Source organism: Achroia grisella, unplaced genomic scaffold, assembly GCF_030625045.1.
Source record: "Achroia grisella isolate CSIRO2021 unplaced genomic scaffold, CSIRO_AGI_Agris_v1 utg3539, whole genome shotgun sequence".
NCBI classification, from domain to species: Eukaryota; Metazoa; Arthropoda; class Insecta; order Lepidoptera; family Pyralidae; genus Achroia; species Achroia grisella.
The window spans coordinates 316,534-343,784 of NW_026712814.1; the positions used below are offsets into that span (position 1 = coordinate 316,534).

General features: G+C 33.6%; 1 protein-coding gene across 1 annotated transcript in view; it reads left to right on the forward strand.

Annotated features, from left to right (window-relative positions):
* Positions 1–26,677, forward strand: part of LOC131843878 (uncharacterized) — a 39,286-nt gene extending 12,609 nt beyond the window's left edge. Inside the window, exons 4-5 of the mRNA XM_059192645.1 lie at positions 18,934–19,036; positions 26,586–26,677. Of these exons, the coding sequence (XP_059048628.1) occupies positions 18,934–19,036; positions 26,586–26,677 (195 nt within the window). The remainder of the gene's footprint in view (positions 1–18,933; positions 19,037–26,585) is intronic.
* The last annotated feature ends 574 nt before the right edge of the window (positions 26,678–27,251 follow it).

Here is a 27,251-nt window from a genome sequence, read left to right on the forward strand (position 1 = left end):
CAAAATCAATTATGCACGATATATTATTTGAGTAAGATGTATTACTTATCATTTGTCAAAAGAATTCAAATAATAATATCATTGTTTCCCAAACCCTACTTTTTCGGCGCACTGTGCGGTAGACTCACAAGTAATACAGGGTGTATTAAGAATCCATTGCTTGTTTTGTAACTTACTAGTAGCCGCCCCGATTTTGCACGTTTATGTCTTTGTGAGTGTTATGTACAGCTGACTAAGCTGAGAATAGAAATCTATTTAAAGATTAATTTCGCAGCAAAACGCACTATGTAACCAAGTATGAAAGAATTTCTGAAATCGTTTACTTTATATAAATGTACTAGCTCTCCCCGCGACTTCGTCCGCATGGACCTTGACCAAAAACATAAAAAATATTTAATAATTTAACCCAAAAATGCTTATGAAAAAAGTTTAAACATAAGTTTCATGCAAACTTTTATCTCCCTTTTTGAAACCTTACAACCCTTTTTTGCATAAAAAAAGTCTATGCCCTTTCACAGGGTCTAGACTATCTGTGTACCAAATTTCGTTTAAATCAGTTCAGTAGTTTTAGCGTGAAAGCGCAACAGACATATGTTAATTTTGTATTTATAATATGAGTAAGAATTTCTCTCCCTTATCTCGCATTATCAACCGAAACACAGCTAGCAATAGCTGCTTTGTTGGATGTAACAAGTGAGACTGAGACACCCACGCAGTCGATTCTCTCTCTATCTCTTTGCATTATTAGTATATGTAGATTACGTTATATTGGAATGCAGCAATGTATACCTAATAACAATAAGGGGTCGTTTATTAGGGGTCGTTGCATACCGTTCTACTTCATTTGAAGATTTTACGCTTGATTTTGCAGGATGTTGTTGCTTTTGTTAGAATATTAATCATATTCCAGGTGTAATTCTAATAGATATTTGTATATTCACGCCTCCCTTGTCTAATGGTAGCCAGAAGCAATTTGACTTTGTTAGAATTAATCTGCAATCATTGTAGGTACTTTTGTTATTGATTATAGGGGATGGGAAGATAATAATTATGTCTGTTCATTTATGTAATCCGTGGCAGAAGATTTAGGATGTTCCCAAAGGGTGATTATTACAATAATAATAACAATAAAGAAGTGAAATAATAAAATAAATCTTTACATAGTATAAAACAAAGTCGCTATCGCTGTCTGTGCCTATGTACGCTTAATTAATCTTTAAAACAACGCAACAGATATTGAAGTGTTTTTTTTTAATAGATAAAGTGATTCAAGAGGAAGGTTTATATATAATATTGTAAATAAACACTGATAAATTTAGGTAATTAGTTATATTTAGTATCAGTATTGCACCCGTGTGAAGCCGGGGCGGATCGCTAGTTACTAATAATTATTTTAATCAAATTATTTGTAAGAATATAGTATGTACAATGGTGGTAATTATATGTAATATATATTTCATCATATTCTGCTGTTTCCAGCGTACAAATATTATGTAAACCAAGCATTATAAATTCTAAACATTATTCATTCACCATAACTTCTTACTTTAAAAACATTATGATATATATTAGAATGTCAATGTTTCATTAATTGTCAATATTTTATTTTAATTCTAAATAATAAAATTGATTGATGCTATTTCGAAATACATAACAATCATATTACTAGCCGTAAGTATGGTATACGCCACAAAGCGTAACAAACCAGGAGAATCTGTGAAAATGAAGCGAAATATTAATAATAATAATATTCCTAAACAATTTACACAACGTTCTTTGGTCCCAAAGTAAGCAGAGCTTGTGTTATGGGTACCAGACAACTAATATAAATACTTAGTCTCATGTATATACATCTACGAAATTGCTACATTCTTTAGACAGAGTCTATGTGTTGTTAATTAATTGTATATGCAAGTGCAATCTATATATATAAAATCGGCTGAACCGATTTTGCTAATTTTAGACTTTAAATATTCGTGGCAGTCCAGGTAAGGTTAATATTATTAATATATAATATTTTGTCACCGTTAACCTTAGCAATATCTTAATATTTTGTCACCGTTAACCTTACCTGGACAAGCAAATAATAAAAACATCAATATCAAACAGGGTTCGTTCACAAATTTATTGTGTAACAAACTTCAAACAACCCATAACATATTATTTAATTCTGAGGTGGACCGAAGTTCGCGGGGTCAGCTAGTAATAGAATAGAATAGAATAGAAAATCATTTATTCAAATAAACATAATTTAAGCACTTTCGAATAGTCATAACAATTTTTTTTATAAATCAATATGTGTGATGCAATGCATGATTTCGGATTAAAATCATCAAGTAATTCCACGTACATTGTACATCAACTTTAAAAATTCCCAACTGAGAACGGTAGTATATACTACTACTCTCAGTAGGGGATTGTTAATTATGGTGAAAATATTGCTACCACCACTGCCCGGCTTAATATTGTCTGTTAAGAGTGTTTCCCATCACGGGACACTTTGTCAGTTGTTAGTCTATTTATTAATATGTAATGTTGATTTTCTGAATCAAACAGATTTGAACTCAAAATTCTTGGAATTTCGTAGGTGCTGTAACAGTAGAACTGTCTTGCAGAAAATAAAATTACTGTAATAACAATCTACGTAAGAACAATTAGCTATAATTCGTTAATTCAGTATGTTACGGGTGTTCTCCATCAGCAGAGAATTAATTAAAAATAGTATGTCGACGACAGATGATGATTTTTTCTATTTACGACGTCGGTGTTCTAAGAATAGAACAATCTTGCAGAAAAACAATTAGCGTAATAACAATGTATATGTAAGAACAATTAGGTATACAGCGGACCGAGACGGGAACAAACAATAGCGAATAATAAAGCCTCGCACATATCTATCGGGCGATGGTGGCCACAATTTTGACAGCGCGGAGACCGGTCCTGGAAGATTAATGGTCGCTCTACTCATCGCCGTAATGACGCCCCCTCCGCGCCGTCTAATGACATCCAACGTACGGTGTCCCACTATTGTGATGTATATGAGACAGTCCTGCAAATTATCAGCCGTAGACTTTGTATAAAGTCTTCTGCGTACTTATATCTCACATATTTTAGCCAGTCATAAAACAGCTTTTTTGTAAGCTGTGTTTTGGTACAAAGTTGAGATATGGTAGTGAACTTACAAGGTACGAAGACAAGACGGCCTCAGTGGTCGAGTGGACTCACCGGTTTAGAACGATTCCTCGGCCTCGGTTTTACTTCCAATGGGGTTAGATTACTCGCACGATGTGAATATTTGTATTTATGAGTTTGTATCTGCTCTACCGTGGAACTAAAAGACGCTGTGTTAATTGTAAAAAAAAATTCGGCATCTTAGTACACCAACATGATGACGTGATGAATGTAACGCTCTTCATGTTTTTTATGGATGATCATGGAATGGTGCACCCGCCTGTGCTAACGGTTTACGTTGGTGAGGCATCAGTAGAGAAAGATAAAATGAGACCAGGTCAGTTAGCCCGTCGTGACAAATTCACCAGGAATTAATCACGATGGTTTCCAGAGGGAACCTTGTGGAGGTCAACCTGACATGGTACATTGCTAGAAATGGGGTTAACAGTTCATATAACTTACAATCTGCTTACCCCTACTGTCTTCATGTTGTCACTTGCCACTGAATGACCCTATTGGTGGCCTGATTCCCTAGATATGCCCTCAGACTGAATTCATATCCGTCAGGCAAGAGTTGGTCTTTAGCTGTTCCGTAACTCCATCCGCGAGTTTGGAGTGCCTTCTGCAATCACCCGGCTTTTGAATAGTGAAGCTCTAAAAGCCAGCTAAGGTCCAGTTACATTAAAACAAAGTTTGAAGTGATATTTTATTATGTGGCTTTTGAATGAGAGTGAGATCATGCTCGGTTATGTGACACTCTTTCGGGTAAAGTCGGCTTGACTCGTCTTAGAAAGAGAGACAGATGTAGTCAACCCTTCACTGCTATACCAATCTCTACATTATACGTAATATTTTTTTTTATTATAACAACTTTTAATTGTTATATTGATAGACTAATAGCTACATCAAATAAATTGAGGACAAAATGGGAGTCGTGTCGTATCAAGAATTAAAGAGCATGATGGAAGATCGCGGAAAGTGGCAAGAGCTCCACAGACAAGAGCGTAGCTCTTAAATTATGAATGAAAGAATGAATTGATAGACTAGATTTACTTAAGGATTTTGTTTATGTTATTATTACTTTCTCTCTTCATAATAGTAATATGCAAATCAAATTGTCGTTAAGGTGCCCAGAGTTGAGAAACAAACATATTTACGTTTCTATTTGTAATATAATAGTATTTAAAGTAAAAAAATATACATTATATGATACGTGTCTGTTATATGTATATTGTATAAGAAAAAATATAATTTAAGCATACGGGGTTTGCATAAGTTACATAAAAATATTTAATATACAAATAATAGGCTTTTTTTAAATTATTTCATAATACTAACGTTTGATTCGCAAAAAAAATATTAATATTTTTTTAAACATATTTAATATTTTCGTATAATTTTCAAATTTTTTTTCGGACTACTCTAATGCTGCTGGCCGCAGCTGGCCTATGCAGCTTCACCGGGCGATAGGGGGCGAGTCAGATGGCACACCAAACAAGTCGAAGGACTTATGGAGCGGCTGAAAGCCAACTCCCGCCTGACGGATACGACTTTGGTCTGAGGGCACCCTCGGCTCAGGCCGTCGTAACATCGATCCCCGTTGAATTGGACGGGGGATCGACGGATCGATGAACGGCAGATAGATCGGGGGGGACCAATTTTCCAATATCAAAAACAAGGTATATATATCAAGCGTTCTCTAACTATCTCATATTTTAATACAATCGTGAAGGTATATTATATTTTATTTTTAATAAGATATATATATTGTCCACTATATGTCCGATCGTGTGGTCACCACCAAAGCATCCTTGGTTAATGTCTTTGCCGTACCGAAAAAAGTCTGGCATGTTTATCTTGGCCGGGACGCTGCGATGCGAATTGCTTGCCCCGTGAATTTCGGCCCCTAATCGATTTTACTTCGGATGCGTCTAATTTGCCGGATTAATTGTGGTCACCCTTGTGCGCGGCTAATTTCCTTGTTTATTGTGATAGCTTATATTGTTTTGGTGTTGCCATAATTATGTATTATGATAGGTATCAGGGTTCGATACCGGGTATATAAGGTACCTCTTATATTGCCGAATAGTAATAATAATAATATACATGGAAACCACCAAAATCGATACCACCATACTCATAGATACAGATGTTTGTAACAAATTTGGAATCGAACCCGCGACCATCGGAACCATACACTGTACAGACCTATGACACCTTAGAAATGAATGGCAATGGATGAGTCAAATAACAACATTTATTTGGCATGTTAATTGCTGTGCCCGTGATTTCACCGCCCTGAAATTTATAGCCTATATGTTATTCTGATGTATAAGATATTACTGTAAAGTTTCATCAAAATCCGTTCAGTAGTTTTTGCGCGAAAGAGTAACAAACATCCATCCATACTCACAAAATTTCACGTTTATACTATTAGTAAGATATTTTAAATAAACTCATGAACTAGTATTTTAAATCTGACCATTCAACCACTGAGCCACAAGTCCCTTGAAACGCGCTTCCGTTACAATTCCATTTAAAATAAATCTATAATTCTCTGCGTGGTAAGTGCAGGTAAGCCCTTCGGGAGCTGTCCACGAAACTTGGCGCTGGGATGTCTCAATCGATATATTGCTTTCAGACTTACCACCATAAACTGAAGTTTTTTTATGACCCCTAAAACTCTATACTGTCATGGTATTTTTGATGGCATTTTCTGGATTACATCTTTCTAACCTATTTGTATTAGATTGCATTCGAACGATACTGTGTCGAACGATTCCATTATGTGTTTTATGTTGTTTTTGTTTAGCCCGATTTTGATGATTCTTTTTATTAATTTTATAAGTTTTATGTATGAAATTTGTCCGAATTCATTTGTCAGTACTGGTAATATATTCTTTTATACACACATTATTTATATGCTTTCCAACTAAAGTGGTCATCAATAATTAGTTCCAGATATTTGAAGTCAACAAAACGAATATTAAAAAATCCGAAAATAACTCTGTCTTAGTTCTTAGTAACTGTGTTCTCTTCTTCTTTTCAGTAGTTTAGTAGGTGTGAAAGCGAGACAGACAAACAGAGTTACTTTCGCATTAATAATATTAGTAGGTAAGGATTCTTTGTAACCTGTACTTCACAAATAAAGAATTTGAATTTGAACGTAGTATTTCGGGATCCAGTGGATTTTCTTCAATTAAAACATTCGGAGGTACCTATATATAAATACTATGTAAAATTTTAGATTAGTATAACGTATTTTATATAATTACATAGCTTCGTAATGCATATATTTAGCAACTTTAATGCAGACCCAAGAAAAAAATGCAATAAATCCTTTGTTCGCTCAAAACAGATGACACCATATAAATTGTCTATCAATACAATATTATGATGTTCAATACAATAGTTCAGTTAATAACGAGCGTATTATTGGGGTTATAAATTTTGGGGTTGCATCTTTAAAGAATATATTTGTAAAGGGGTGAGTACACGACAGGGTATCTGGAAGAACTATCTTAAATGGATCTGATAGAATTTGGCGTTAGTTGGATGGAGTAGTTTTGATCAATGAATTTTTATTAAATGTAGAAGCATAGACGACAAATGATGAGGGGTTGATGATCTGATCATAGAGCAAACAAAGTTAAAATAAATAAATAACCCTGGTTAATTAACACAGTGCCATGTAGTTCTACGGTAAACAGAGCTTGTGTTATGGGTACTAGAAAACTGACAACTATAAACACATAGATTTTTTTTTAAATACATACATAATATAAATAGAAAACACCCAGACCGACACACACAGCCATACTCATGAATACAAATGTTTGGACCGTGCGAGCAATCGAACCAGCGACTATCGGAAGTAAAGCGGTGTGCTGAACCGCTAGACCACCGAGATCGCCGACTTATGTTTAGCTCTTTATAAACTTTCGTATTTAATACACATTAATGTAATACAGGCCACTTAGTCTATGTTATATTTCTAAAGCTTTATACCTCGAATACCAAATTATTGTCACTTCATTCTATTATTCCTTTCAGTCTTTCTTTCTTGTCCTAATTTGTAGTATTTCATTGATAATGTATAATATATATCTTACGACAATTTCCTTTATCGCCCACATTATAAATATTCAAATTCAAAATATCTTTATTCATGTACGTCTATTAAAGACTCTTATGATATGTCAAATCTACCGTGCGTCAGTTCGGAATGATTTCGAGATGAGAAGAACTGATAAGATAGAGCATTAGATAGCGTTTTAAGATGAATAATTCTATTGTAAATGAAGTTATATTCAACGTAATCACAAGTAAAGCAACACACAAGTTTCTTGCTCATTCTTCTTGTGATGAATCTGCAGTCCGAATGAGTATGAATGAGTTAGAATCAATATATGAGTATTCAAAAGTGCTTGTAATGAGTTTATTTGAATGAAGATTATTTCTATTTCTATTTCTATTCTCTCTCGATGTTTCGACATGGTTACACTAACCGTGGTCATGAGCTGAGTGGAGTATTACGTTTTATAAGATTTGACACCGCTCTTATGGGAATTGAACCAAAATTTATGCTATTTATATAACATCGTATCTTCTATTATAAAAAAGATAAGTAGATAGTTTCGCACTAAAATAGTTTCACTTTAATTCATGTATATGGGTATGTTCACAATTTTCAAAATTACTTCATTTAAAAAATTGCTTCTTCTTCTTTCTTTAAAAAAAATGTTACACAGATTCATACAAAATAAATGTTGTTCCTGGACTACATTAATATTGTAACGGATCGGTGGATTGTATGGGTGTCTAAATTATGAAAACACGTAGAATATGTTAAATATATTAGCATACAGTTGCGTACTGTCGAAAACATAATGAAGCAATAATTGAAATGTATAAAAAGCGTGACGTATAAGAAGAACTGTTATAATTTTTTTAAATTTAAACAAGATAACAATATCAAAAGATATTGCGGCGTCCGGTCGCCAGCTATAATGTCATGGAGTACATTTTAATGTAATTTAATCCTTAGATTAATTAAAAACTAAACAACTTTGGTAACAACGATCAAAATTACGTAATCCCCGTATAAAAAGAATAACAACATAGATAACATAATTTCCTATACGCAAAGGGTGAGTCACCACTGCGATTTTTTTCTACTTTTTTTTTACTAAATGCACTGTGTCATCGTCTTTTGGGTATGGTCCGGGGATTTTTTCTTAATACATAGCATTAAGAAGATTTACTAGTGTAATCTTTTGTTGATTCTTGGCGAGTTAAAAATGGTTCTTGAACAGTCAACAGTTAAAATTTTTAATGTGTAGAATGACTGAGTAACTTGCTTCTATGTTTTTTATGTAGTTCATTGAAATGGCAAACAAACCGATGTTCCACTGACTAAGATATAATAATTATAATACTGAATTTTAGTAATATTATAAACGAGACAGTGTGTAAGTATGGATGGATGTTTGTTATTCTTTCACGCAACAACTACGGAACGGATTTTGATGAAATTTTCAATAATATCAAAATAACACAACCGCGGTTTTTCGGGTGCGAAATTTATAGACTAAATTTCACGCAGATGAAACCGTGGGCAGAGCTACTGTAGTAAATACTAAATAAATGACCCTGGACAATTAACACAGCGTTATCTAATACAACAGAAAGCAGAACTTGTATTATGGGTACTAGACAACTGATAGACTTAGATATATTTTGTTTGTAAATACATCCATAGAAAACACTCAAACCAATACACACAATTGTACCATTAAGTAGTTATACTCATCAAATAATTGCACAGTGCGAGGTATCAAACCCGCGACTATCGGAAGTAAAGCGCCGAGCTAAACCAAATAAGTAACATTTTTTTAAATTTCATTATATAAATGAGTATGAGAAGGAATAAAATTGACCTTCGTTAGAGTCTAAAACGTCCTAAATTAGCAAATATTATTTTAATTAAGTACAGTTGTATAGTACCCATACCGCAAGTTGTGACGCTGTGTGAATAATCCGGAGTTATTAACACAGTCGTATTGTACGGGAATCGAACCGGGACCGTGTAATACAAAACCTAAATATGACGCATACATACATTCCTCTGTTTGGGTATAAAAATTTAACAATATTGAAGATATTTTTATTGGCTATAGGAAAAACACATAACATATTTTAATTGCGCGGTCGGTTAAAATTACCTATGGACGTCCCCCTCATAAATGGAAACACAAACAATGAGCAATCAATTGCTCAGAAAATGCTACCTAATAATTGCCTACAGTGAAACGTGCCGGCTCGCTACGACGAATTTCAACAGAGCGATAAATTCGAAATTATTTGTTAACGTAACAAATGTCATATTTTTATAACCATCGAAAAATGAATACAATGTATGTTTATTAAAATTGTAGTTAACCTAAATATATATATTACTATATTGCTCTTCCCATAAATTTGAAATTAAATCATTAAAGATTTTTTAATCAATACATAATAACTGACGTCCATGAAGAGAGACTTTTCTTGTTAAAGTACAGAAATGAAACTCCAGATTTTGTGTACGTCTGTATTCATAATACGCCGTCTATTAATAATAAATAATGAACCGCTTATCTACTGTATTGTAATTATTTATCTGCATTTAAAAATCCTAACTTTGAAGCCCCACGCCTTTGGAGGATGGGGGAGTGTGTTATCTCAACTTTCTTTACCGTTTTTACGTGAAATTTTAACACACAAAATGATGTACAGATTTCTCGATTCGACGATTTTACGACTTTATTATATGTATGTAATAAAGTTCAAAGTTAAAAAAGAAAAATATATTCAAGTTGACTATTTCACAATCTTCTATTTAGACTAACTTATGATTACCAAATTAAAAATTACTAGGTAATTCTCTAATTGGTAAGTACTAGGATTATAAAAATATATTGGTTATAAATAATTGAAATATTTTTACTTATAAAATATAAGTACTTCTTATTCGACGCAGCTACACTTTACTTTGGCATCTCAAACTGCAATTCATCTTAGGGCGTCGACAGACTGACTCACGGGTGACGACTCATCTCGTTAATTCGTTCCGACTGTGTGTACACGTCTTTACGTAGACATGTGATTATTGCGTAGCTTTTTATGTTACAATACAATGAGGGTAGCTCGTCCGTTCAAGGATACGGTTAGCCTGATGCTTGGCGGCATTACCATCACTTGTAATGTTTATATATAATTATAAATCTTTCCGAGGATTTAGAGTTTCAATGGTTCCCAACTAACACTCGCCTCTTCGTCCGGTAAAGCTATAAAGGCCAGCTGCGGCCAAAAAAGCATCTTATTCTGTAAATTCACTGCCTAATCTGCACCATATAATCACATGAACTACCTGCCGAGATTTTCTGGTTTTCTCACGAGACTTCAAGAAGGGTATTAAGGTTTCTTAAGTCGGCAACGCCTCTGGTGTTTCAGGCGTCCATAGGCTACGGTAACCATTTACCATCAGATGGGCCGTATATTTATTTGCCACCATAGTAGTATATAGCTGGAACTGAGTCACAATGTGAGCTTTAAAGAGTTCGTGGCCCGGGTACACACCAATATGCTGCTCACCTTCACAAAGGAGGACTACTGGCCGAAGGGGATGGTTATCGGCTCTACCGTGGCAGATTGCCGTCAGTTGGTGCCGTGACTATAGTGTCTCTATTTAAATTTATATTTTATTATTATTTCTTATGTATTAGTCTATGATATAAGACCCTAACTTAAAAAAAAATATTATAACAAAACGACTCGTAAGAAATCGCGATTCAAAATCATCGCCGCCTTATCTCCAGGCCGGGCATGTGAGCCGCCGGTGACATTGACGGATGCACGCGCGGACAGATTATACCCGTGACGGATACATCCGCGGATTACGCGACACCACAGCTAAGTAATAGTGCGGTGATTAGAACCGGCTTTAGACCCCCAGGTCTGCTCTTCCCTTTGTTTTAAACAAATATGTATTAAGAAATTGAAATAATATTTTGAACTGTAAATTATTGAATGTCTATTGTAAAATTAGCGGTGCGAGAAATATGTGCGTTACGAGATATTTTTGTCAAATAAGAATGCATTTTCATTTTGTATTTTATTATTTATGCAATAACAGTCACTTAATGTCCTAATCTTAAAATATATTAATTTTATAATATCGACGGACCGGACGCATGTGCGGACAGGTTACATCCGTGACGGCTACATTCGCGGATTTCGCGACACCATAGCTTATTAATATGACAATACGGCTTTCACGCACACAGACTACATCCGTGATGGATGCATCCGCGGATTTCCAGACACCACAACTTATTAATATGACAATACGGCTTTCACGCACACAGACTACATCCGTGACGGATGCATCCGCGGATTTCCAGACACCACAACTTATTAATATGACAATACGGCTTTCACGCACAAAGACTACATCCGTGACGGATGCATCCGCGGATTTCCAGACACCACAACTTATTAATATGACAATACGGCTTTCACGCACACAGACTACATCCGTGACGGATGCATCCGCGGATTTCCAGACAACACAACTTATTAATATGACAATACGGCTTTCACGCACACAGAGTACATCCGTGACGGATGCATCCGCGGATTTCCAGACACCACAACTTATTAATATGACAATACGGCTTTCACGTACACAGACTACATTCGTGACGGATGCATCCGCGGATTTCGCGACACAGCTTATTAAATGGCTTTAGAACTTCAAATCGGTTCTTCCGTTTGTATTATACAAACATGTATTAAAAAAATAAGTTATATTTATATATGTACATTTGATCTCTCAGTAGATTTTCAGAAAATCTGCGTTTATGGATTTAAAAAAAGATAATTGTTCTACATATTATTTCTGATTATTTCACGTCATATCTTCGCAAGAATTAGATGTATTTTTATTCTGTAGTACACATCAATCATATTATCCGTGAAGATAAAATAGTCGTTAAGTATTCTAAAATTTTCCAAGTTTTCTGAGCAATTTTAGGAAAATTACTCGGAAATTTCTCGTTCCGTAAGGACCGTCTAAAACAATTAGACCACAATAAAAAAAGATGAATAAAATCGGTTTTATCATTCTCAAGTTATATTATGACCAATACAAATAGAAATTAATTTGTATGTATATGATTTTACTAGCTATGGCCGCGGCCTCACCTGCTTGAAATTTATAGCTATATATATGTTATTCTGATATTTAAATTATATTACTGTACATCAAAATACGTTCAGTAGTTTTGCGTGAAAGAGTAATAAACATCCCATACTCCCAAACGTTCGCGTTAATATATTAGTATGATAAATAAAACAATTATAATTCTAATTGTCAGTCAATCCACTATACTTGTAGTATATAGTAATGTCTTATATATAAAATTCTCGAGTCATACCATCTCCTCCGAAACGGCTTGACTGATTTGTAAGAAATTTTATATGCATATTCAGTATGACTGAGAATTGGCTAATATCTAATTTTCATACCCCTAAGTGCTAAGGGTTGTCCATCGCTAACATTTTTATTTTTTAGACAATTATTTTTATATATTTATAATATACACACAACCCTACATTTTCACCCTTCTATATATTCTATAAAAAATAGGACTTGGTGATGACATCAAGCCCTATTTTTTATAGCGATTTTAATTTATATGGCAAAACAACGTTTGCCGGTACAGCTACTCGTTTAATAAAATAATCTCGAGATGTTGGAAATAGCATCCGCTGTTTCTAAAAACTATACATCAAAATAAAGAGTAGTTCATACTGTAAACTCAACTGTGCTTACGTGCGTCTCTGGCGCCTGTCTGTCTGCAGCTTTATTGAAAATACAATGCACTCCGTTATTTATAGTGACAAGTCAACTTATTAAAGTCGAAGCGTGATGTTTAATGGTGCCGGCAGGAACACATAAAAATATAAGATGCCGCGATTTATATATACTAAAAATATATATTATATATAAAATAATGTACCACTATATATTTGGCTATTCTACCCGCTCCAGCTTCGTTAGATTTTTTATATTTATCACAAACTCTCCGGTGATGGAATCACTGGTAACAAACCAATATATTCCGCCACCTAATACGTATTATACGTATGTTATTACAGACAATACATTGCATAATTTAACGAAGAATATGTCTCAAAATTCTACATGTAATTGAGAAATTTATTTACCTACATCCATGTATTATCCATGTATCCATCCATCCATGTAGGAGTCCATTGTCAATTTACCACTTCTAAAAATAATAATCAAAATCGGTTTACTTAAAATTAGCCACAGCTTAGTCTGTTTTTTTTTATTTCTGATTAACTCTGCGGTCATGGAACATCGAAAACTAATTATGTTATGTCGCCTCCAAATGTGTGTTATTTTAGGCGGTACATGGAAAAATTAATTGACGTACATTCGTAAAGACATATATATTATGCATTATCAATTTCCCTGTTTCAAAAAGAATCATCAAAATCAGTTAAAAATAAAAAAATCTAATTGTGAACTACATATTTTTTAAGTCGGTATAAAATGGCAAAGCCTGAAGCTGTAATGTTAGAAGTAAGTAACAATGATTAAACGTTTCAATGTCTGGAGGCATCCAAACACAATTTGCGGTGTGCGTTCATTTGTCACCGCTTAATGCGCTCTAGCAAACCCTGATATTATCTTTGTATGTCTATATATTTTAGTTAATATAATAAAAAAAATTGTAATTGACTTTGTCGACTCCAGAAAGTTTCTCAATAGGACTCTATTTTTTTTTGTATCTAATCTCAAAGCTTTTCTGGGTGAACTGATTTTGATGATTCTTTTTTAATTGATAATGAATGTTTCTTATGTCTTTCCATATCAATAGGTACATGACAGTAATTTTGGAGTTATCCTGACGATAGATACTTTTTATTTGATAACTAATGTTTCTCGTGTGGTTCCATATAAAAATCTATGATCAGGTAGTTTTGGAGTTATTCTAAAAATAGATGCGACTTTAGTCTGAGGGCACCGTTAGGAGTACGAACCTCGACTCAGGCTGTTGCAACTTCGATCCTCGATTCAATTGGACGGGAATGGATTGAAGGTTATCTATAATTTTATGTATGAAACGATAAGAAATATAGAAATTGAGATTTCACTTTTGACTTAGAAAATTACTAAATAAGTCATGGGAACTCTTGAAAGTATAATTGAGCATCAAAGAATTAATCTTTAGTAGATTTTTATAGAATATTATAATATATGTCCGGGCTACGCATAGGTGTATATGTATTATACATATAAACCTTCCTCTTGAATCGCTCTATCTATTGCTGAAAACCGCATTAAAATCCGTTGCGTAATTTCAAAGATATAAACGAACAGAGAGCGGAAGGAATTTCATATGTAAAGATATCACTTTTGTATCTATGTAATTTTTCTAGTCTAAATATATATACATAACTCAAAGGTGACTGGCGTAGTGATCTATCAACGCACAGCCCAAACCACTGGACGGATCGGGCAATTTGACATTCAGTTAGATGTTGACGTAGGCATCCGCTAAGAAAGGATTTTGATAAATTCCATCCCTAAGGGGATAAAACAACGCGAGATGAAAGTTTGTATGAAACTTTTGCTTGTCAATATATAAACCATTGAGATCATGCATTTATGATATAATTTAATATTTTATAAATTCCACCCCGTAAGATAAATTAATTATATAATGGAGGAAAAAGGTTTCAATATATAAACCATTATCATTTTAATATAATTTAATATTTTATCTATTGCGTAAATTATTATATAATGGAGTAAGGTTACAGTCTAATGTAAGTATAGAAGGTTATAAGTATGTATATTTTGGAATTATATATACTCGATGGAGGGCGTCGATACACAGTCGATACACATCGTAACACAGTTTTATATTTCTCTAAAGGTCATAATTTTTTCAGTAATTTAGTCCACATATTTCTGTTTCAAATCTCATTCTTCTTAACATTATAAACGCGAAAGTTTGTGAGTTCCTTACTCAGTTTGTTACACTTTCACGCAAAAACTACTTAACGGATTTTGATGAAACTTTACAGTAATATAGCTTATGCATTAGAATAATATATAGGCTATATTTTTTTATTGAAATTTAACGCGAGTGAAACCGCGGGCACAGATAATAAATAAATTCAAAATAAAAAAAATCTCTTTTTCTAATAGGAAGCCTCTGTCTGCAAATTCGACTCGCACTTTGCCGGTTTTTTTATAAGCTCATAAGTCGGAGGGCCAGCGTAATGATACATCTAAGGCACCGGAGGCGTCACCCTGCATGTGACGGTGACGGATGTGTTCCCGGCGATGTGGTTGTGTCGTATTGATAGATAGGTGGGGGAGACGCGGCGCCGTTGTTAGACGCTTCGCGTAATTCTTGTGACAACTTAGTTAAAAAGTCTAATCTTTTATTACTATATCACGGCCTCAGTGGTCTAGAAGTTTAGGATACTGCCTTACTTTTGATGGTCGCGGGTTCGATTCCTCGCACGGCACAAACATTTAAATTCATGAATAGGATTGTTTGTCGGTCTGGGTGTGTTCTATGTTGTAATATATATGTATTTATGAAAAAATAATTATAGCTATTTAATGTCTTTGTATCAGTTGAGTGCGTGTGTCGCCGTAAGAATAGCATCACCCCCTCTCTTCCCTTAGGTGTTGTAAAAGGCGACTAAGGGATACATCGACCAGTGGACGGGCAGCACCGTTCTGAGTAACTACCATCACACTGCGATCGCCAACACGCATGCCAAGCATGGCGATTATGGAGATCTTTGGGGGAGGCCATTTTCCAGCAGTGGACGTCTTCCGGGCTGAGACGGTGATGATGATGATGATTTGTATCAGTTATCTAGTATCCAAAACATAAACTTTATCTAGCTTAACTTCGATCTAGATGGCGCTGTGTGAATTATTATTATCTGATTTATACATTTTATATCGATATTCTTCGCTATTCTTATTATTGTTATATTATTTTTATTATTAAAACAATGTAGTAGTATAGAATAAGTATGGGACAATTTCATCGAAGCCTTTATATAAAGTCTGAGTAACTTTGTCTCGCCTATTTCATTTTATTTTCGTCAAGCAGCTTTCTTGACACACTTATTTGACATTTATCAATATATTTCGCCCAATATACATAATATCCTTTTAAATTATAGCCTATTTAATAAATAATAACATATAACAGTGTAAAGTTACATCAAAATCCGTTAATTAGTTTTTGCGTGAAAGAGTAACAAACATCCATACATCTATCTTTCCATTCACAAACTTTCGCGTTTATAATATTAGCAATATTAGTAATCTTATTGATATAGTTAAACTGTAGCTGATTCGTGACCAAGGCTAGTGCATATCATAACGTCGAGAGAGATGAATGGCAATGCCATTCCAGAGAAAAAAAAATGACATGACCATTTTCCTGTAATTCACTGCCGTGTCTCACCCAACCGACACAGCTTACAAAGCAAGCTGCTTGGCGGCTGAAACACATAAGACTAAGACACCATCGTGAATGACTTTTTAAAGTTTACTATGTTGGTAAAAAGCTCTAGAACGGTTTGAAGGCAAGACTTTTAGGACTTTAAAACTTAACATAATACAGCAATGTTATTGATTATCTATACAATGTTATTTCAAGAACCGACAGCATAATATTTTACTATCCGAGGCACGCACACACATGCATTGGTATGGTTATACAGAACACGTACACGTCGCACACACGGAAAGGCCAAGAAAAATACTCGTGTCGCGGGTTTTTCTTGCGGACAGAGGCGCGGTGGAGTCGAGAAAAATTTTGCAATATTAATATTTTACTTTACAAAAATTTATATATAAATTGACTTGTATAAGTGGTATAAATTGATTTATATTATAAAATTATTTATTATTCATAATTTGTGCTAGGTCATGTACATGCAGTACATGACCTAGCACAAGTTTTCGAATTAATAACACAAATTATTTATGTCGTTAATTATTTATATCATTTATATCGTTCCCCATTATATTAGAATACAAAAAAAAGATAGTTTTATTCAGTTATGTTTTCTTCAAATCATATTGTAACCAAGGGAATTTGGATTTTTAAAGTGACTGGCAATGTTTTTTGAAAAATGGGGTCAATTTTAAGGCAAAAATGAGAATAATATATCTTAATAATTTTATACACGCGAAAGTTTTTAAGTATGGATATTTGTTACTCTTTTACGCAAAAACTACTGATCGGATTTTGGTGAAACTTTACAGTAATATACCTAGCTTATACATCAGAATAACACGTAGGCTAATTTTTTTATGATAATTATGAATCTATCTGTACTATTGCTTTCTGTTAGAATTTACTAACTAGAGTTTTATCTCGGTTATTTTTTTTTCAAGCTTATGGATTACATTTTGACCACATGCTTATGTGCAGTAGTAGCACTAACCAACTAAGCACATATTAGTGCATATATACTCGTACTTAGCATCGTACAGCGTACAGCATCGAAAAAACCTGACTCATAAATCTTTCTTTTGTTTTGAATTTGGAATTAAACATAGAATATTAAAAGTCTGAGTGGCCAGTAATAAAGTTAGTTCTAAAATAAACAGCCAAATTTTATTTTTAAGCAAAATATCACATTTAGAGAATATTCGTCAACTCAACACCTCCTGAAACCTTCACACGTTCCACATACATATACGTCTTCTGCGTCACACGTGATTGTAACTATCCCCCTCACACATACAGCACTAGAGCGAGACGCCCGCCGGGTTTAGGACTAACATTTTATATGTTGGCTGGGTCATGGATATAAAAATCGTTTCAAGACATACGTATATATACTATGTTGGTACGTAACGTAGAAAAGCATTAGAGTCTTCAATAATAGAGAATTATTGCTATAGTGCAGCCATTTTAAAGATTACTAGAGACGTCGCCCCGGCTTTACTCGGGTAATCGTTATTGCCTCTAATATTGTAGATGATAAAGTTTATTTGTCATGATTTACTCTTTGACGCTTTAACTAATCATGAAATTTCATTTTATTATTAGTATTTAAGATGAAGAAGAATATAGGTTCTTTTTTCCTTAGGATCAGTATATATTATTATGATATTAATACATTTCGTCCGGTGAAGCTGTAAGGCCAGCTGCGGCCAACAGCATTAGAGTAGACCGAAAAAAAACCCAGTAAGAATTAAGGTTTAGCGAAAATATTAATAATAATAGGTATATATAAAAAAATTTGTGAGAACATGCTCCTTTGGGGAGAGGATTTGTAATAGGGACTAGCGGCCCTATTTTTAGCAATGCACCATCTTGTCGACCTCCACGCGGTCCCCCCTGGAAAGCATTGTGGTTAATTCCTGGTGAATTCGCCACAATGGGCAAACTGACCTGACTTCTGTTGAACATTTAATATCATCTTCCATTGGTGTCCTGCGAGCATCTACCGTAAGCGCAGGCGAATGCACTATTCGAATAATATCTATTAAGAAAATCACGCTCCTATGAAAAATCTGTTAAAAACACACGAAATATCGGTTATAAATATATACACCATACTTTAATCACTCTTTTGAATCTGTGTTCAATATGTGAAATTGGTCACAAATTAACACAAATGTTTGTCCAACAGCACTGCCAACAAAAAGATGGCCTGGAATACGCCGCGTGGTCACGACCACGGGGTGCCATGGCCATCAAGCAAGGCTACGAGGTGAGACGTTGTGGTAGACGTGGTAGACGTAGTTTGATCATCATTTTATCATTGTTCATCGTTAGTATTAACTCCTGATCACTAATAATAACTTCTGATCACTAATAATTACTTCTGATCACTTTTAATTATTATTGATCACTCCTAATCACTACTGATCACTATTGATCAATGTTGATTACTAATGATCAACCTGTAACTATTTCATTATCATTACTAATTACTATTGAACATTCCTTTATATGTTTGTATTATGTAGTTTATAATTTCAATTGCATCGTTCTATTATACGTAGTAATTTATTATTTCGTATTTTGAATAGAAGTTGATAGTTTTAGATGTAGATAAAATATTAGATAAGTTTTTTTTTTCTTAAAATATGTAATTTTTTGTATTGTAAGACTTGTAATAACAGAAGAAGCCTACGTATATCCGTCGTCATTATACAATCTATATTCTCGTCTCATTTAATTATTATCTGTTCAGCCATTTATTCGTAAAAAGGTAATATAAATTCAAACAAAGAGACATACTCACTTTGCCATTTATTACATTTTTATAGATTGACTAGCTGTCACAGCAAGCGTTATTTTGCCTTAAAATAAAAAAAATTTATAACATTTAGGGGGATGATAAATAGATGTTGGCCGATTCTCAAACCTACTCAATGTGCTAACAAAATTTCATGAGAATCGGTCAAGCAAACGGCTTGACCGATTCTCGGAGGAGTATGGAAACGATTACTGAGACACGAGAATTTTATATATAAGATTTAAGCGTGAAAAAATAATAGACTATTTTATAATGATAAACACGGGAATCATGTTATTGATTATTATTGAGAAAGTCTTAATAAATACTAGCTGACCCGCGCTACTTCGTCTGAATCACACTTACGTGACATTTATCATTATATTTCGCCTAATTTGCATAATATTTTTTTTATTGTAGCCTATGTATTATTCTGTTATATACGCTACATATATTACTGTAATATAAGGTTTTATTAAAATCCGTTCAGTAGTTTTTGCCTGAAAGAGTAACAAACAACCATCTATCCATCCATATTAACAAACTTTCGCTTTTATAATTATTAGTAAGGTTCTGTAATCAAAATATAAAACAAAATTCATCACATTTTTTTCCATTACGTACATAAAAATTATTTTACAAAATATGTTTAAACAATTTTTAAAAACGTTTAATAATTTTTAATAAGTAATGGGAGCTGCCTAAAAATCAGCGCTGTATAAGTGTACCTCATTGAGGTTATAGTTATAGCAGCAACAGCGAAGGTAACTCCTGTTGCCTGCAGTTTTTTTTTATTTTTGGTAACCTATTAATTTTTGCATATTAGATTTTATGCATCCATCCATACCTATTATAGTTTTAGTACAAAGTAGCTTTAATTATCACGTTATCAAATATTAGCTCGCTAGAATCTAAATTGTCTCGGCAAGTGCAGTTGAGAGGAATCTCCTCCCGCATACACTTAAATTTTGGAATGAACTACCTGCCGAGGTTTTCAAGAGAGATCACAGCATGGGGTTTTTCAAGTAGAGTATATTAAGGTTTCTTAAGGATCGGCACAACGTCTGTGATAGCTCTGGTGTTTCAGGCTTCATAGGCTTCTGTAATCGTTACCACCAGACAGGCCGTATACTTGTTTACCAATATCGTTGTAAAAATTGATACAAAATAACTTTGTTACTTCACGAATAGCATTAAAATTATCATAACGATAAATCTCGGTGTTCTAGTGACGGTAGGCGTGACCGCTGGAGGGGACAGTGTCAAATGGACCCTCTTTGTCACAGTTCCGGAGTTACACCCTGTATGTCCCCTGCTGATGACGTCATTTCTCTTAAAAATCACAAGATATAGATCTCATTGTTGCAATTACGATTCTGTAATTTTCTCTTTTTGAAATTATCCTATATAAGCTAAGCGGAACTTGAGTTATGGGTACTAGACAACTGATACAAATACTTAAGTTTTTTTTTTAAATACATTCATAATGTAAAGAGAAAACACCCAGGCCGATAAAAATAATCATACCCATGTATAAATGTTTGCACCGTTCAAGGAATTGTATTCAAAAGCAATACATAAAAATACATTAATACAAATGTGCAACGAAGAGAACCCGCGACCATCAGAAAGCGATGTGTTAAACCGCTAGACCACAGGACCCGTCTTAGTAACAGCAAATAAATCTTAAAAAAATATGAGTATACTAAGAAAATTAATTAAATTCGAAGTTTGTTACTCTTTCACGCAAAAGCTACTTAATAGACATTAATGAAACTTTACAGTTACTTAAAAAATTAAGCTTATACATTAGAATAACACATAGGCTATAATTGTCACGCGGGTGAAGTCACGGCCACTGCTAATCCGATATAAAACATAGAAAAACAATCAAAAACAGGAAAAAACTAGTTATTTACTAAGATTTATAATTTAAAAAGCAAATCTATCAGTTGACTGCATGCGAATTCACTTCTAAAACTGCAAAATGGAGAAAAACATGGCTGTTTGTTACTCTACTCGCAGTTCGCGTCAAAACTTGCCATTATCGAGGATAGATGGCGCTGCTCTAAAGACCCAGCATCCACTTTGGGATGTTGACGTGTTTTTACGATCCGGCGTTAAAGTATTTCGCATTATATTGTGACCTATTTTACGGTTTATATTCTTTTGAAAGTATGTAGAGTTCTTCAGTCTCTTTGTTTGTTATAAGTTATTTATTATATACGTACATATACTTACTGAGCCTGCGTTGTTTTGCCAAATAAATTAAAAACGCTATTAAAAATAGGGGTTGGTGATGGAAGGCTGAAAATTTAGGGTTATATGTATTTTTTAATGATACACTATAGTACAAAATGTTTATATAATTATGACCTAAATATAAAAAATAATAAATAAATTGCGATTTTCTAAAAATCCTAGGGAAATAAAGCGGTATATAAACCGCTAAATCATAGGGGTCGTAAACATGTTTGTGAAACCAATAAAAATAGTTATTCAAAACACTGTACGAGTACATGTCATAAGTGTGTAAGTTAGATTTTATATTCTGTGTGTTCCAACATAGTCTACATTTTATATCTTCTGGGAGTCTGTGCACTTTAGGATAGATAGATAAATTATTATTCATCAACAACAACGATTATTAAAAAAGAGCAACACACAAATTTCTTATAATGAGAAAGCTTTCCAAATGAGCGGTAGTTTAAAAAAATTGTTAAGACTATTCAAAAATGTTTCAATTAAGCTTATTTGAATAAAGGATTTTCTATTCTACCATTCTTGTGTTACAAACACAGCATACAGGAATTACAAAAAACACATGAACAAATAAAAGAAATGGAGGTGACTTTATGTGCCGCAGAGGTGAATAGGCAACTAACTATGAATACAACTTTAGATATAACTGCAGCGCTGATATTCTGTTGGCTCCTGTACTTATACTTTACTTAGGAGAGGCTAAGAAGCTGTTATATGTTCCTAACAAGAAGCAAGAAGCCTTCAAATAAATATCTTATCTTTTATCTATCTTAACAGAAACAATACATTTGGAAACAATTTTCGAATTATTCAAATACTATTGGCCGCAGCTGGTCTCTATAGCTTCACCAAATGATAGAGAACGAGTGTAGATGGCACTCCAAACACGCGGAAGGACTTACGGAGCGGCTGAAAGTCAACTCCCGCTTGACGGATACGAGTTTGGTCTGAGGGCACCGCTAGGAGTTCGAATGGCTAAGGCTATCGTAAAGTCCCCGTTTTAATTAGATGGGAGATCAAGCAGAAGGGCATTTAGGAACATTAAAATTTTACTGTTTTAATATTTGTACTAATATTAAAAATTTAATTTCGGAAATTTAACGAGGTCCCGTAGGATAGTTGAAAATCTTTAGTAAGTTGGCTAAGAATGAGGACCTTAACTTAATTTAATAATCAATTCTTTGATATAAACAATAATACACACAGTTATCAAATGAATAAATGAAATTTATATCTATAATAACAATTTAATAATATCCCTCGTTTTAACCCACTCAGTTCCGCATGCGGTCAGTTAGACCCGACGCCAAAATTGAATTTCACATCTCGTCGGTAGAGGGCGTTATCTGCACTAAATTAATTCACAACGAATGCCGTATATTGTCCATTGGTTTTGGGGGCCCGAATAGTTTCTGATTTATGACTGTTCCGTACCTTTGCTATGCGAGTGTCATGTATCTGTATATAGATTATACTGACTTATAACCAAAAGGTCGATAGTTCAAGTTTGGCGGACACCAAAAAAAACGTTCTGTCAATTTATAATTTTGACTGACTCGCCGGTGAAAAAGCATCGTAATTAAAACAAAAAATGTTCTGTCTTTATTTTATTAATTTGTATGTTTAATTTTTATATTTTGTATTTATAATTTTGATGACTCGCCGGTGAAAAAGCATCGTAATTAAAACAAAATAATACTGTATAAGGCACAGAGACAGGCTGCTACTGTCGCCCTCTTTGTTGATCCTACATTCAAATAATCCCCCGGTGTCATTTATAAAATACATGATCATTTACCACTTTCATTAAAAGACGGAAAAAATTATTTTAAAAAAATATACATTCTCAAAATTTTGGGAGTCGTGAAAAAGTCGTATCAAGAATTAAAGGCATGATGGAAGATCGCGGAAAGTGGCAAAATAACCACCGACAAAATAGATCTTAAATTATGAATGAATGAATACATTCTCAAGACATGGTTTATTATAACATACAATTATACTGTTTTAGAATACACAATACAGATATACTTATTTAAATATCGTATAATTTTATTATTTTAATATTAAAATAATTACGTATATTTTGATATAATTTCTTATTCTATTTTAGAACTATAAAACGCCAAACTCGTCGTCTTTTCGTAAGTTAACGTAGTGTGCGTCTGTTGTAAACTTAACCACCTACTATAAATGATAGAATGCAAAGCATAAATAAATAAAATATATAATATGTTGAAAACAAAGTTTATGACAACATATTGAAAACATATTTTTATAGTTTCATTTTTCAATTAAAAATGTTTAGTCAAGAAAATAACCTCACATTTGGAAGTCGGTTAAAACAAACATAGAAGACCTATGCACCTCTTTTGTTAAAACCGGACACTTACAAATAACCCATTCCTGATAACACTCATACATCAAAACACCAAAGTTGGGGTGGCTAAATTAAATGATTTAGTTAAGGACGTCCGAGATGCATTAATAACACACGATTTGTCCCAACAGCGTGGTCACTGAATTACGATTGTTGCCATAGTTAAAATTAACGTTTACATTTTAGTTTTGAACTGCGGCACCCGCACTGTCATTTGAGTGTTAATGTAAATTGCAAGAGATGTTATTACCGTTATTTATTTAGATATTCGTCTGCTGAAACTGTAAAGGGTAGCTACTGGCAATAGCATTACAATAGTTAAAAAAAACAAACTGCCAGAATAAATTCTACTATTAAACTAATAAGTAGTGGATGACTAGATATTAGTTTAAACCCTGGCTTTGCCCGGATGCTCATCCATTGGTGCCTCATCAGCATGAAACCCAGGCGGAAGCATCGTTCATTTCTTTACATAGTATAAAATGAAGTCGCTTCCGCTGTCTGTTCGCTTAGATCTTTTAAACTACGCAACGGATTGTAATGCAGATTTTATTTATAGATACTCTATCTATTGCTGAAAACTGCATTACAATCCGATTTAAGAGGTAGATCTATATATATCAGGGATGTTAGGGAGCTAGTATAAAATAACGAAACCATCGGATATCCGATATAAAAAAATATTCGTTACAATATAACCGAATCCGAAATAAATGTTTCGTGATAATATCGGATAGGGGCGGAGCCTAATTGAGACGCGTTATGTAACCATTTTAATAAATTTTTGTATTTTACTTTTGAAATTCCATAAAAATTCATATCCGTAACCGAAATTATCCGAAAGTAAAGGATAATCCGAAAATATTATATTTTTCATATCCGCATCCGTATCCGTATCCGCTATAATAATCAATTCCTATATCAACTAAATTACCTATCCGTATCCGAAATTTCATATCCTTTATCACATCTCTGGTCTATATGTAGAAAATCTTGTACACCCGTGAAAAGTCGGGGCGGGTAGCTAGTATAATAATAAAACAGTGCAAGTATTTCTCAAGACAGTAGTTTCAGAGTTTATTTGTAGTAAAATTTGCACTCTTTGTCTCTACAATATAAGTATAGATTTATTGTAGTTGTACTAAATGGTAAAGTGGGTATTAATTACTCTGTATGTGTATCACTAAGACGTCACGTGACCAAGGGTATGTTTTTGTGAGTCCACTAGGCTCACTAAAAATAAAATTAAGTAAAAAGTCGACCATGTCTAGAAAAATACTTTTATTTGTATATTTATATGTTTTTATAACGACTGTTTGTTGCCAAAATAAAGAGAAAAAAAAAAAAAAAATAAATAATGTAACAGTTATGATAGCTTAGTAATAAAAAATAGAGGTTGATAATAGAAGGGTGAAAATTTGGCATGTATTTTTCAATACTAAATCATAATAAAATAAAATAAAAAAATGCGATAAAATTAAAACAAAAAATTAAGGGTGGTTCACCCTTATCATTGAGGGGTATGGAAAATAGAAGTTGGACGATTTTCAGACGTATCTGATATGCACGCAAAATTTCATTAAAAATCAATAAAAAATAAAAAGAAGCTTTTCCTGTCAAATGGCAAGAACCCAACAAAAAAATAAATTAGCGAAGTCGGTCTATCCGTTTACGCGTAATGTCATGACCAAGGGAAACAGGGGTTTTATACTAGCTGTCCACGGTCTCACATGTTTATAGCCTTTGTTATACTGTTATATAAGCTACTGTAAAGTTTCATCAAAATCCGTTCGGTAGTTTTTGCGTGAAAGAGTAACAAACATCCATAGATCCATCTATTAAAATTTTCCCATTTATAATATATATAGATAACCAAATTATATGCATTGCTAAGGGAAGTGTAACACTCGGTCACAGTGTGTCTCAAACCTAAATATGATTTATATAACCGCATTTATCGGCACCGGATCTAGTTTGAGAGCAACTGACCGACTTCGGCTTTTATTTATGACTCGCCGTTTGCAATATTTTGTGAATTATATACATACATACATAATGCGATATATATTATTTATTTATAAATTACGTCATATTCCTAAATTATTAGAGTACCATGACTTAGTAGTTCAATAAATATTGTTTGATTTTTTATGGACTGTATCTAAATAATCTGACGGGTACGTGGATTGACGATACACTGTTAGGTTGGTGATTGAGAACTGCTTGTGAGGATGGAACACAAAGAAACAATCCTAGTATTAATATATATTGTCTTGACTGACTCTCCGTTAATGGTAACACCGTAAGCTCATCGTGTATCATTATCATTCATTGTCTGCACATTACTGTCTTTATTAACATTTGTGTATTTAATTGACTGTGTGCTATTCTGTTTCAGCGTTCAAAATGAACACGGACGCGCGCACCATTGTAGCCATCAAGCGACATCTCGCTCGACTTAAAACCGTCTGGGTCACCACCAGTCGATGAGATAAAGGAATTAGTGTAGTGCCAATCCTTAGAAAATTAACGTTTCGGTCCACGCTAAATTATTTATTTGAACAAACTATTACTAATAATAATTATCAATGATAAACCTGATGGATGTTATTGCCATCAACCATAGTAGTTCCGCATTTGCTTTTTTCATGAGTTCGAATTTAACAGACACTAAAAATAAGTATATATATATATATTCTTATTGGTCTGGATGTTTTCTAAGTATATTATTGTACAAAAAATATAAATAAATATTTCTATCAGTTGTCTTTATTAACATTTGTGTATTTAATTGACTGTGTGCTATTTTTTTAAAATGAACACGGGCGACTCACCATTGGTCTGTCATCAATAGTGAGTTCAGGACGACCGTCTGGGAAAAAAGTCGATGAACAGAGCTGTACAAGTAAACTGTATAACAGATCAGAGAGTAACGATTTTCTAGATCACAGTTGGAGACATCAAGCACTAAGTCCGCCATGCATTTTCTGTGCATCACGCATTTGTTATATATATAATATATAATAAAATAACGGCCTCTTGACTGACTCGATGATTGTGGTTT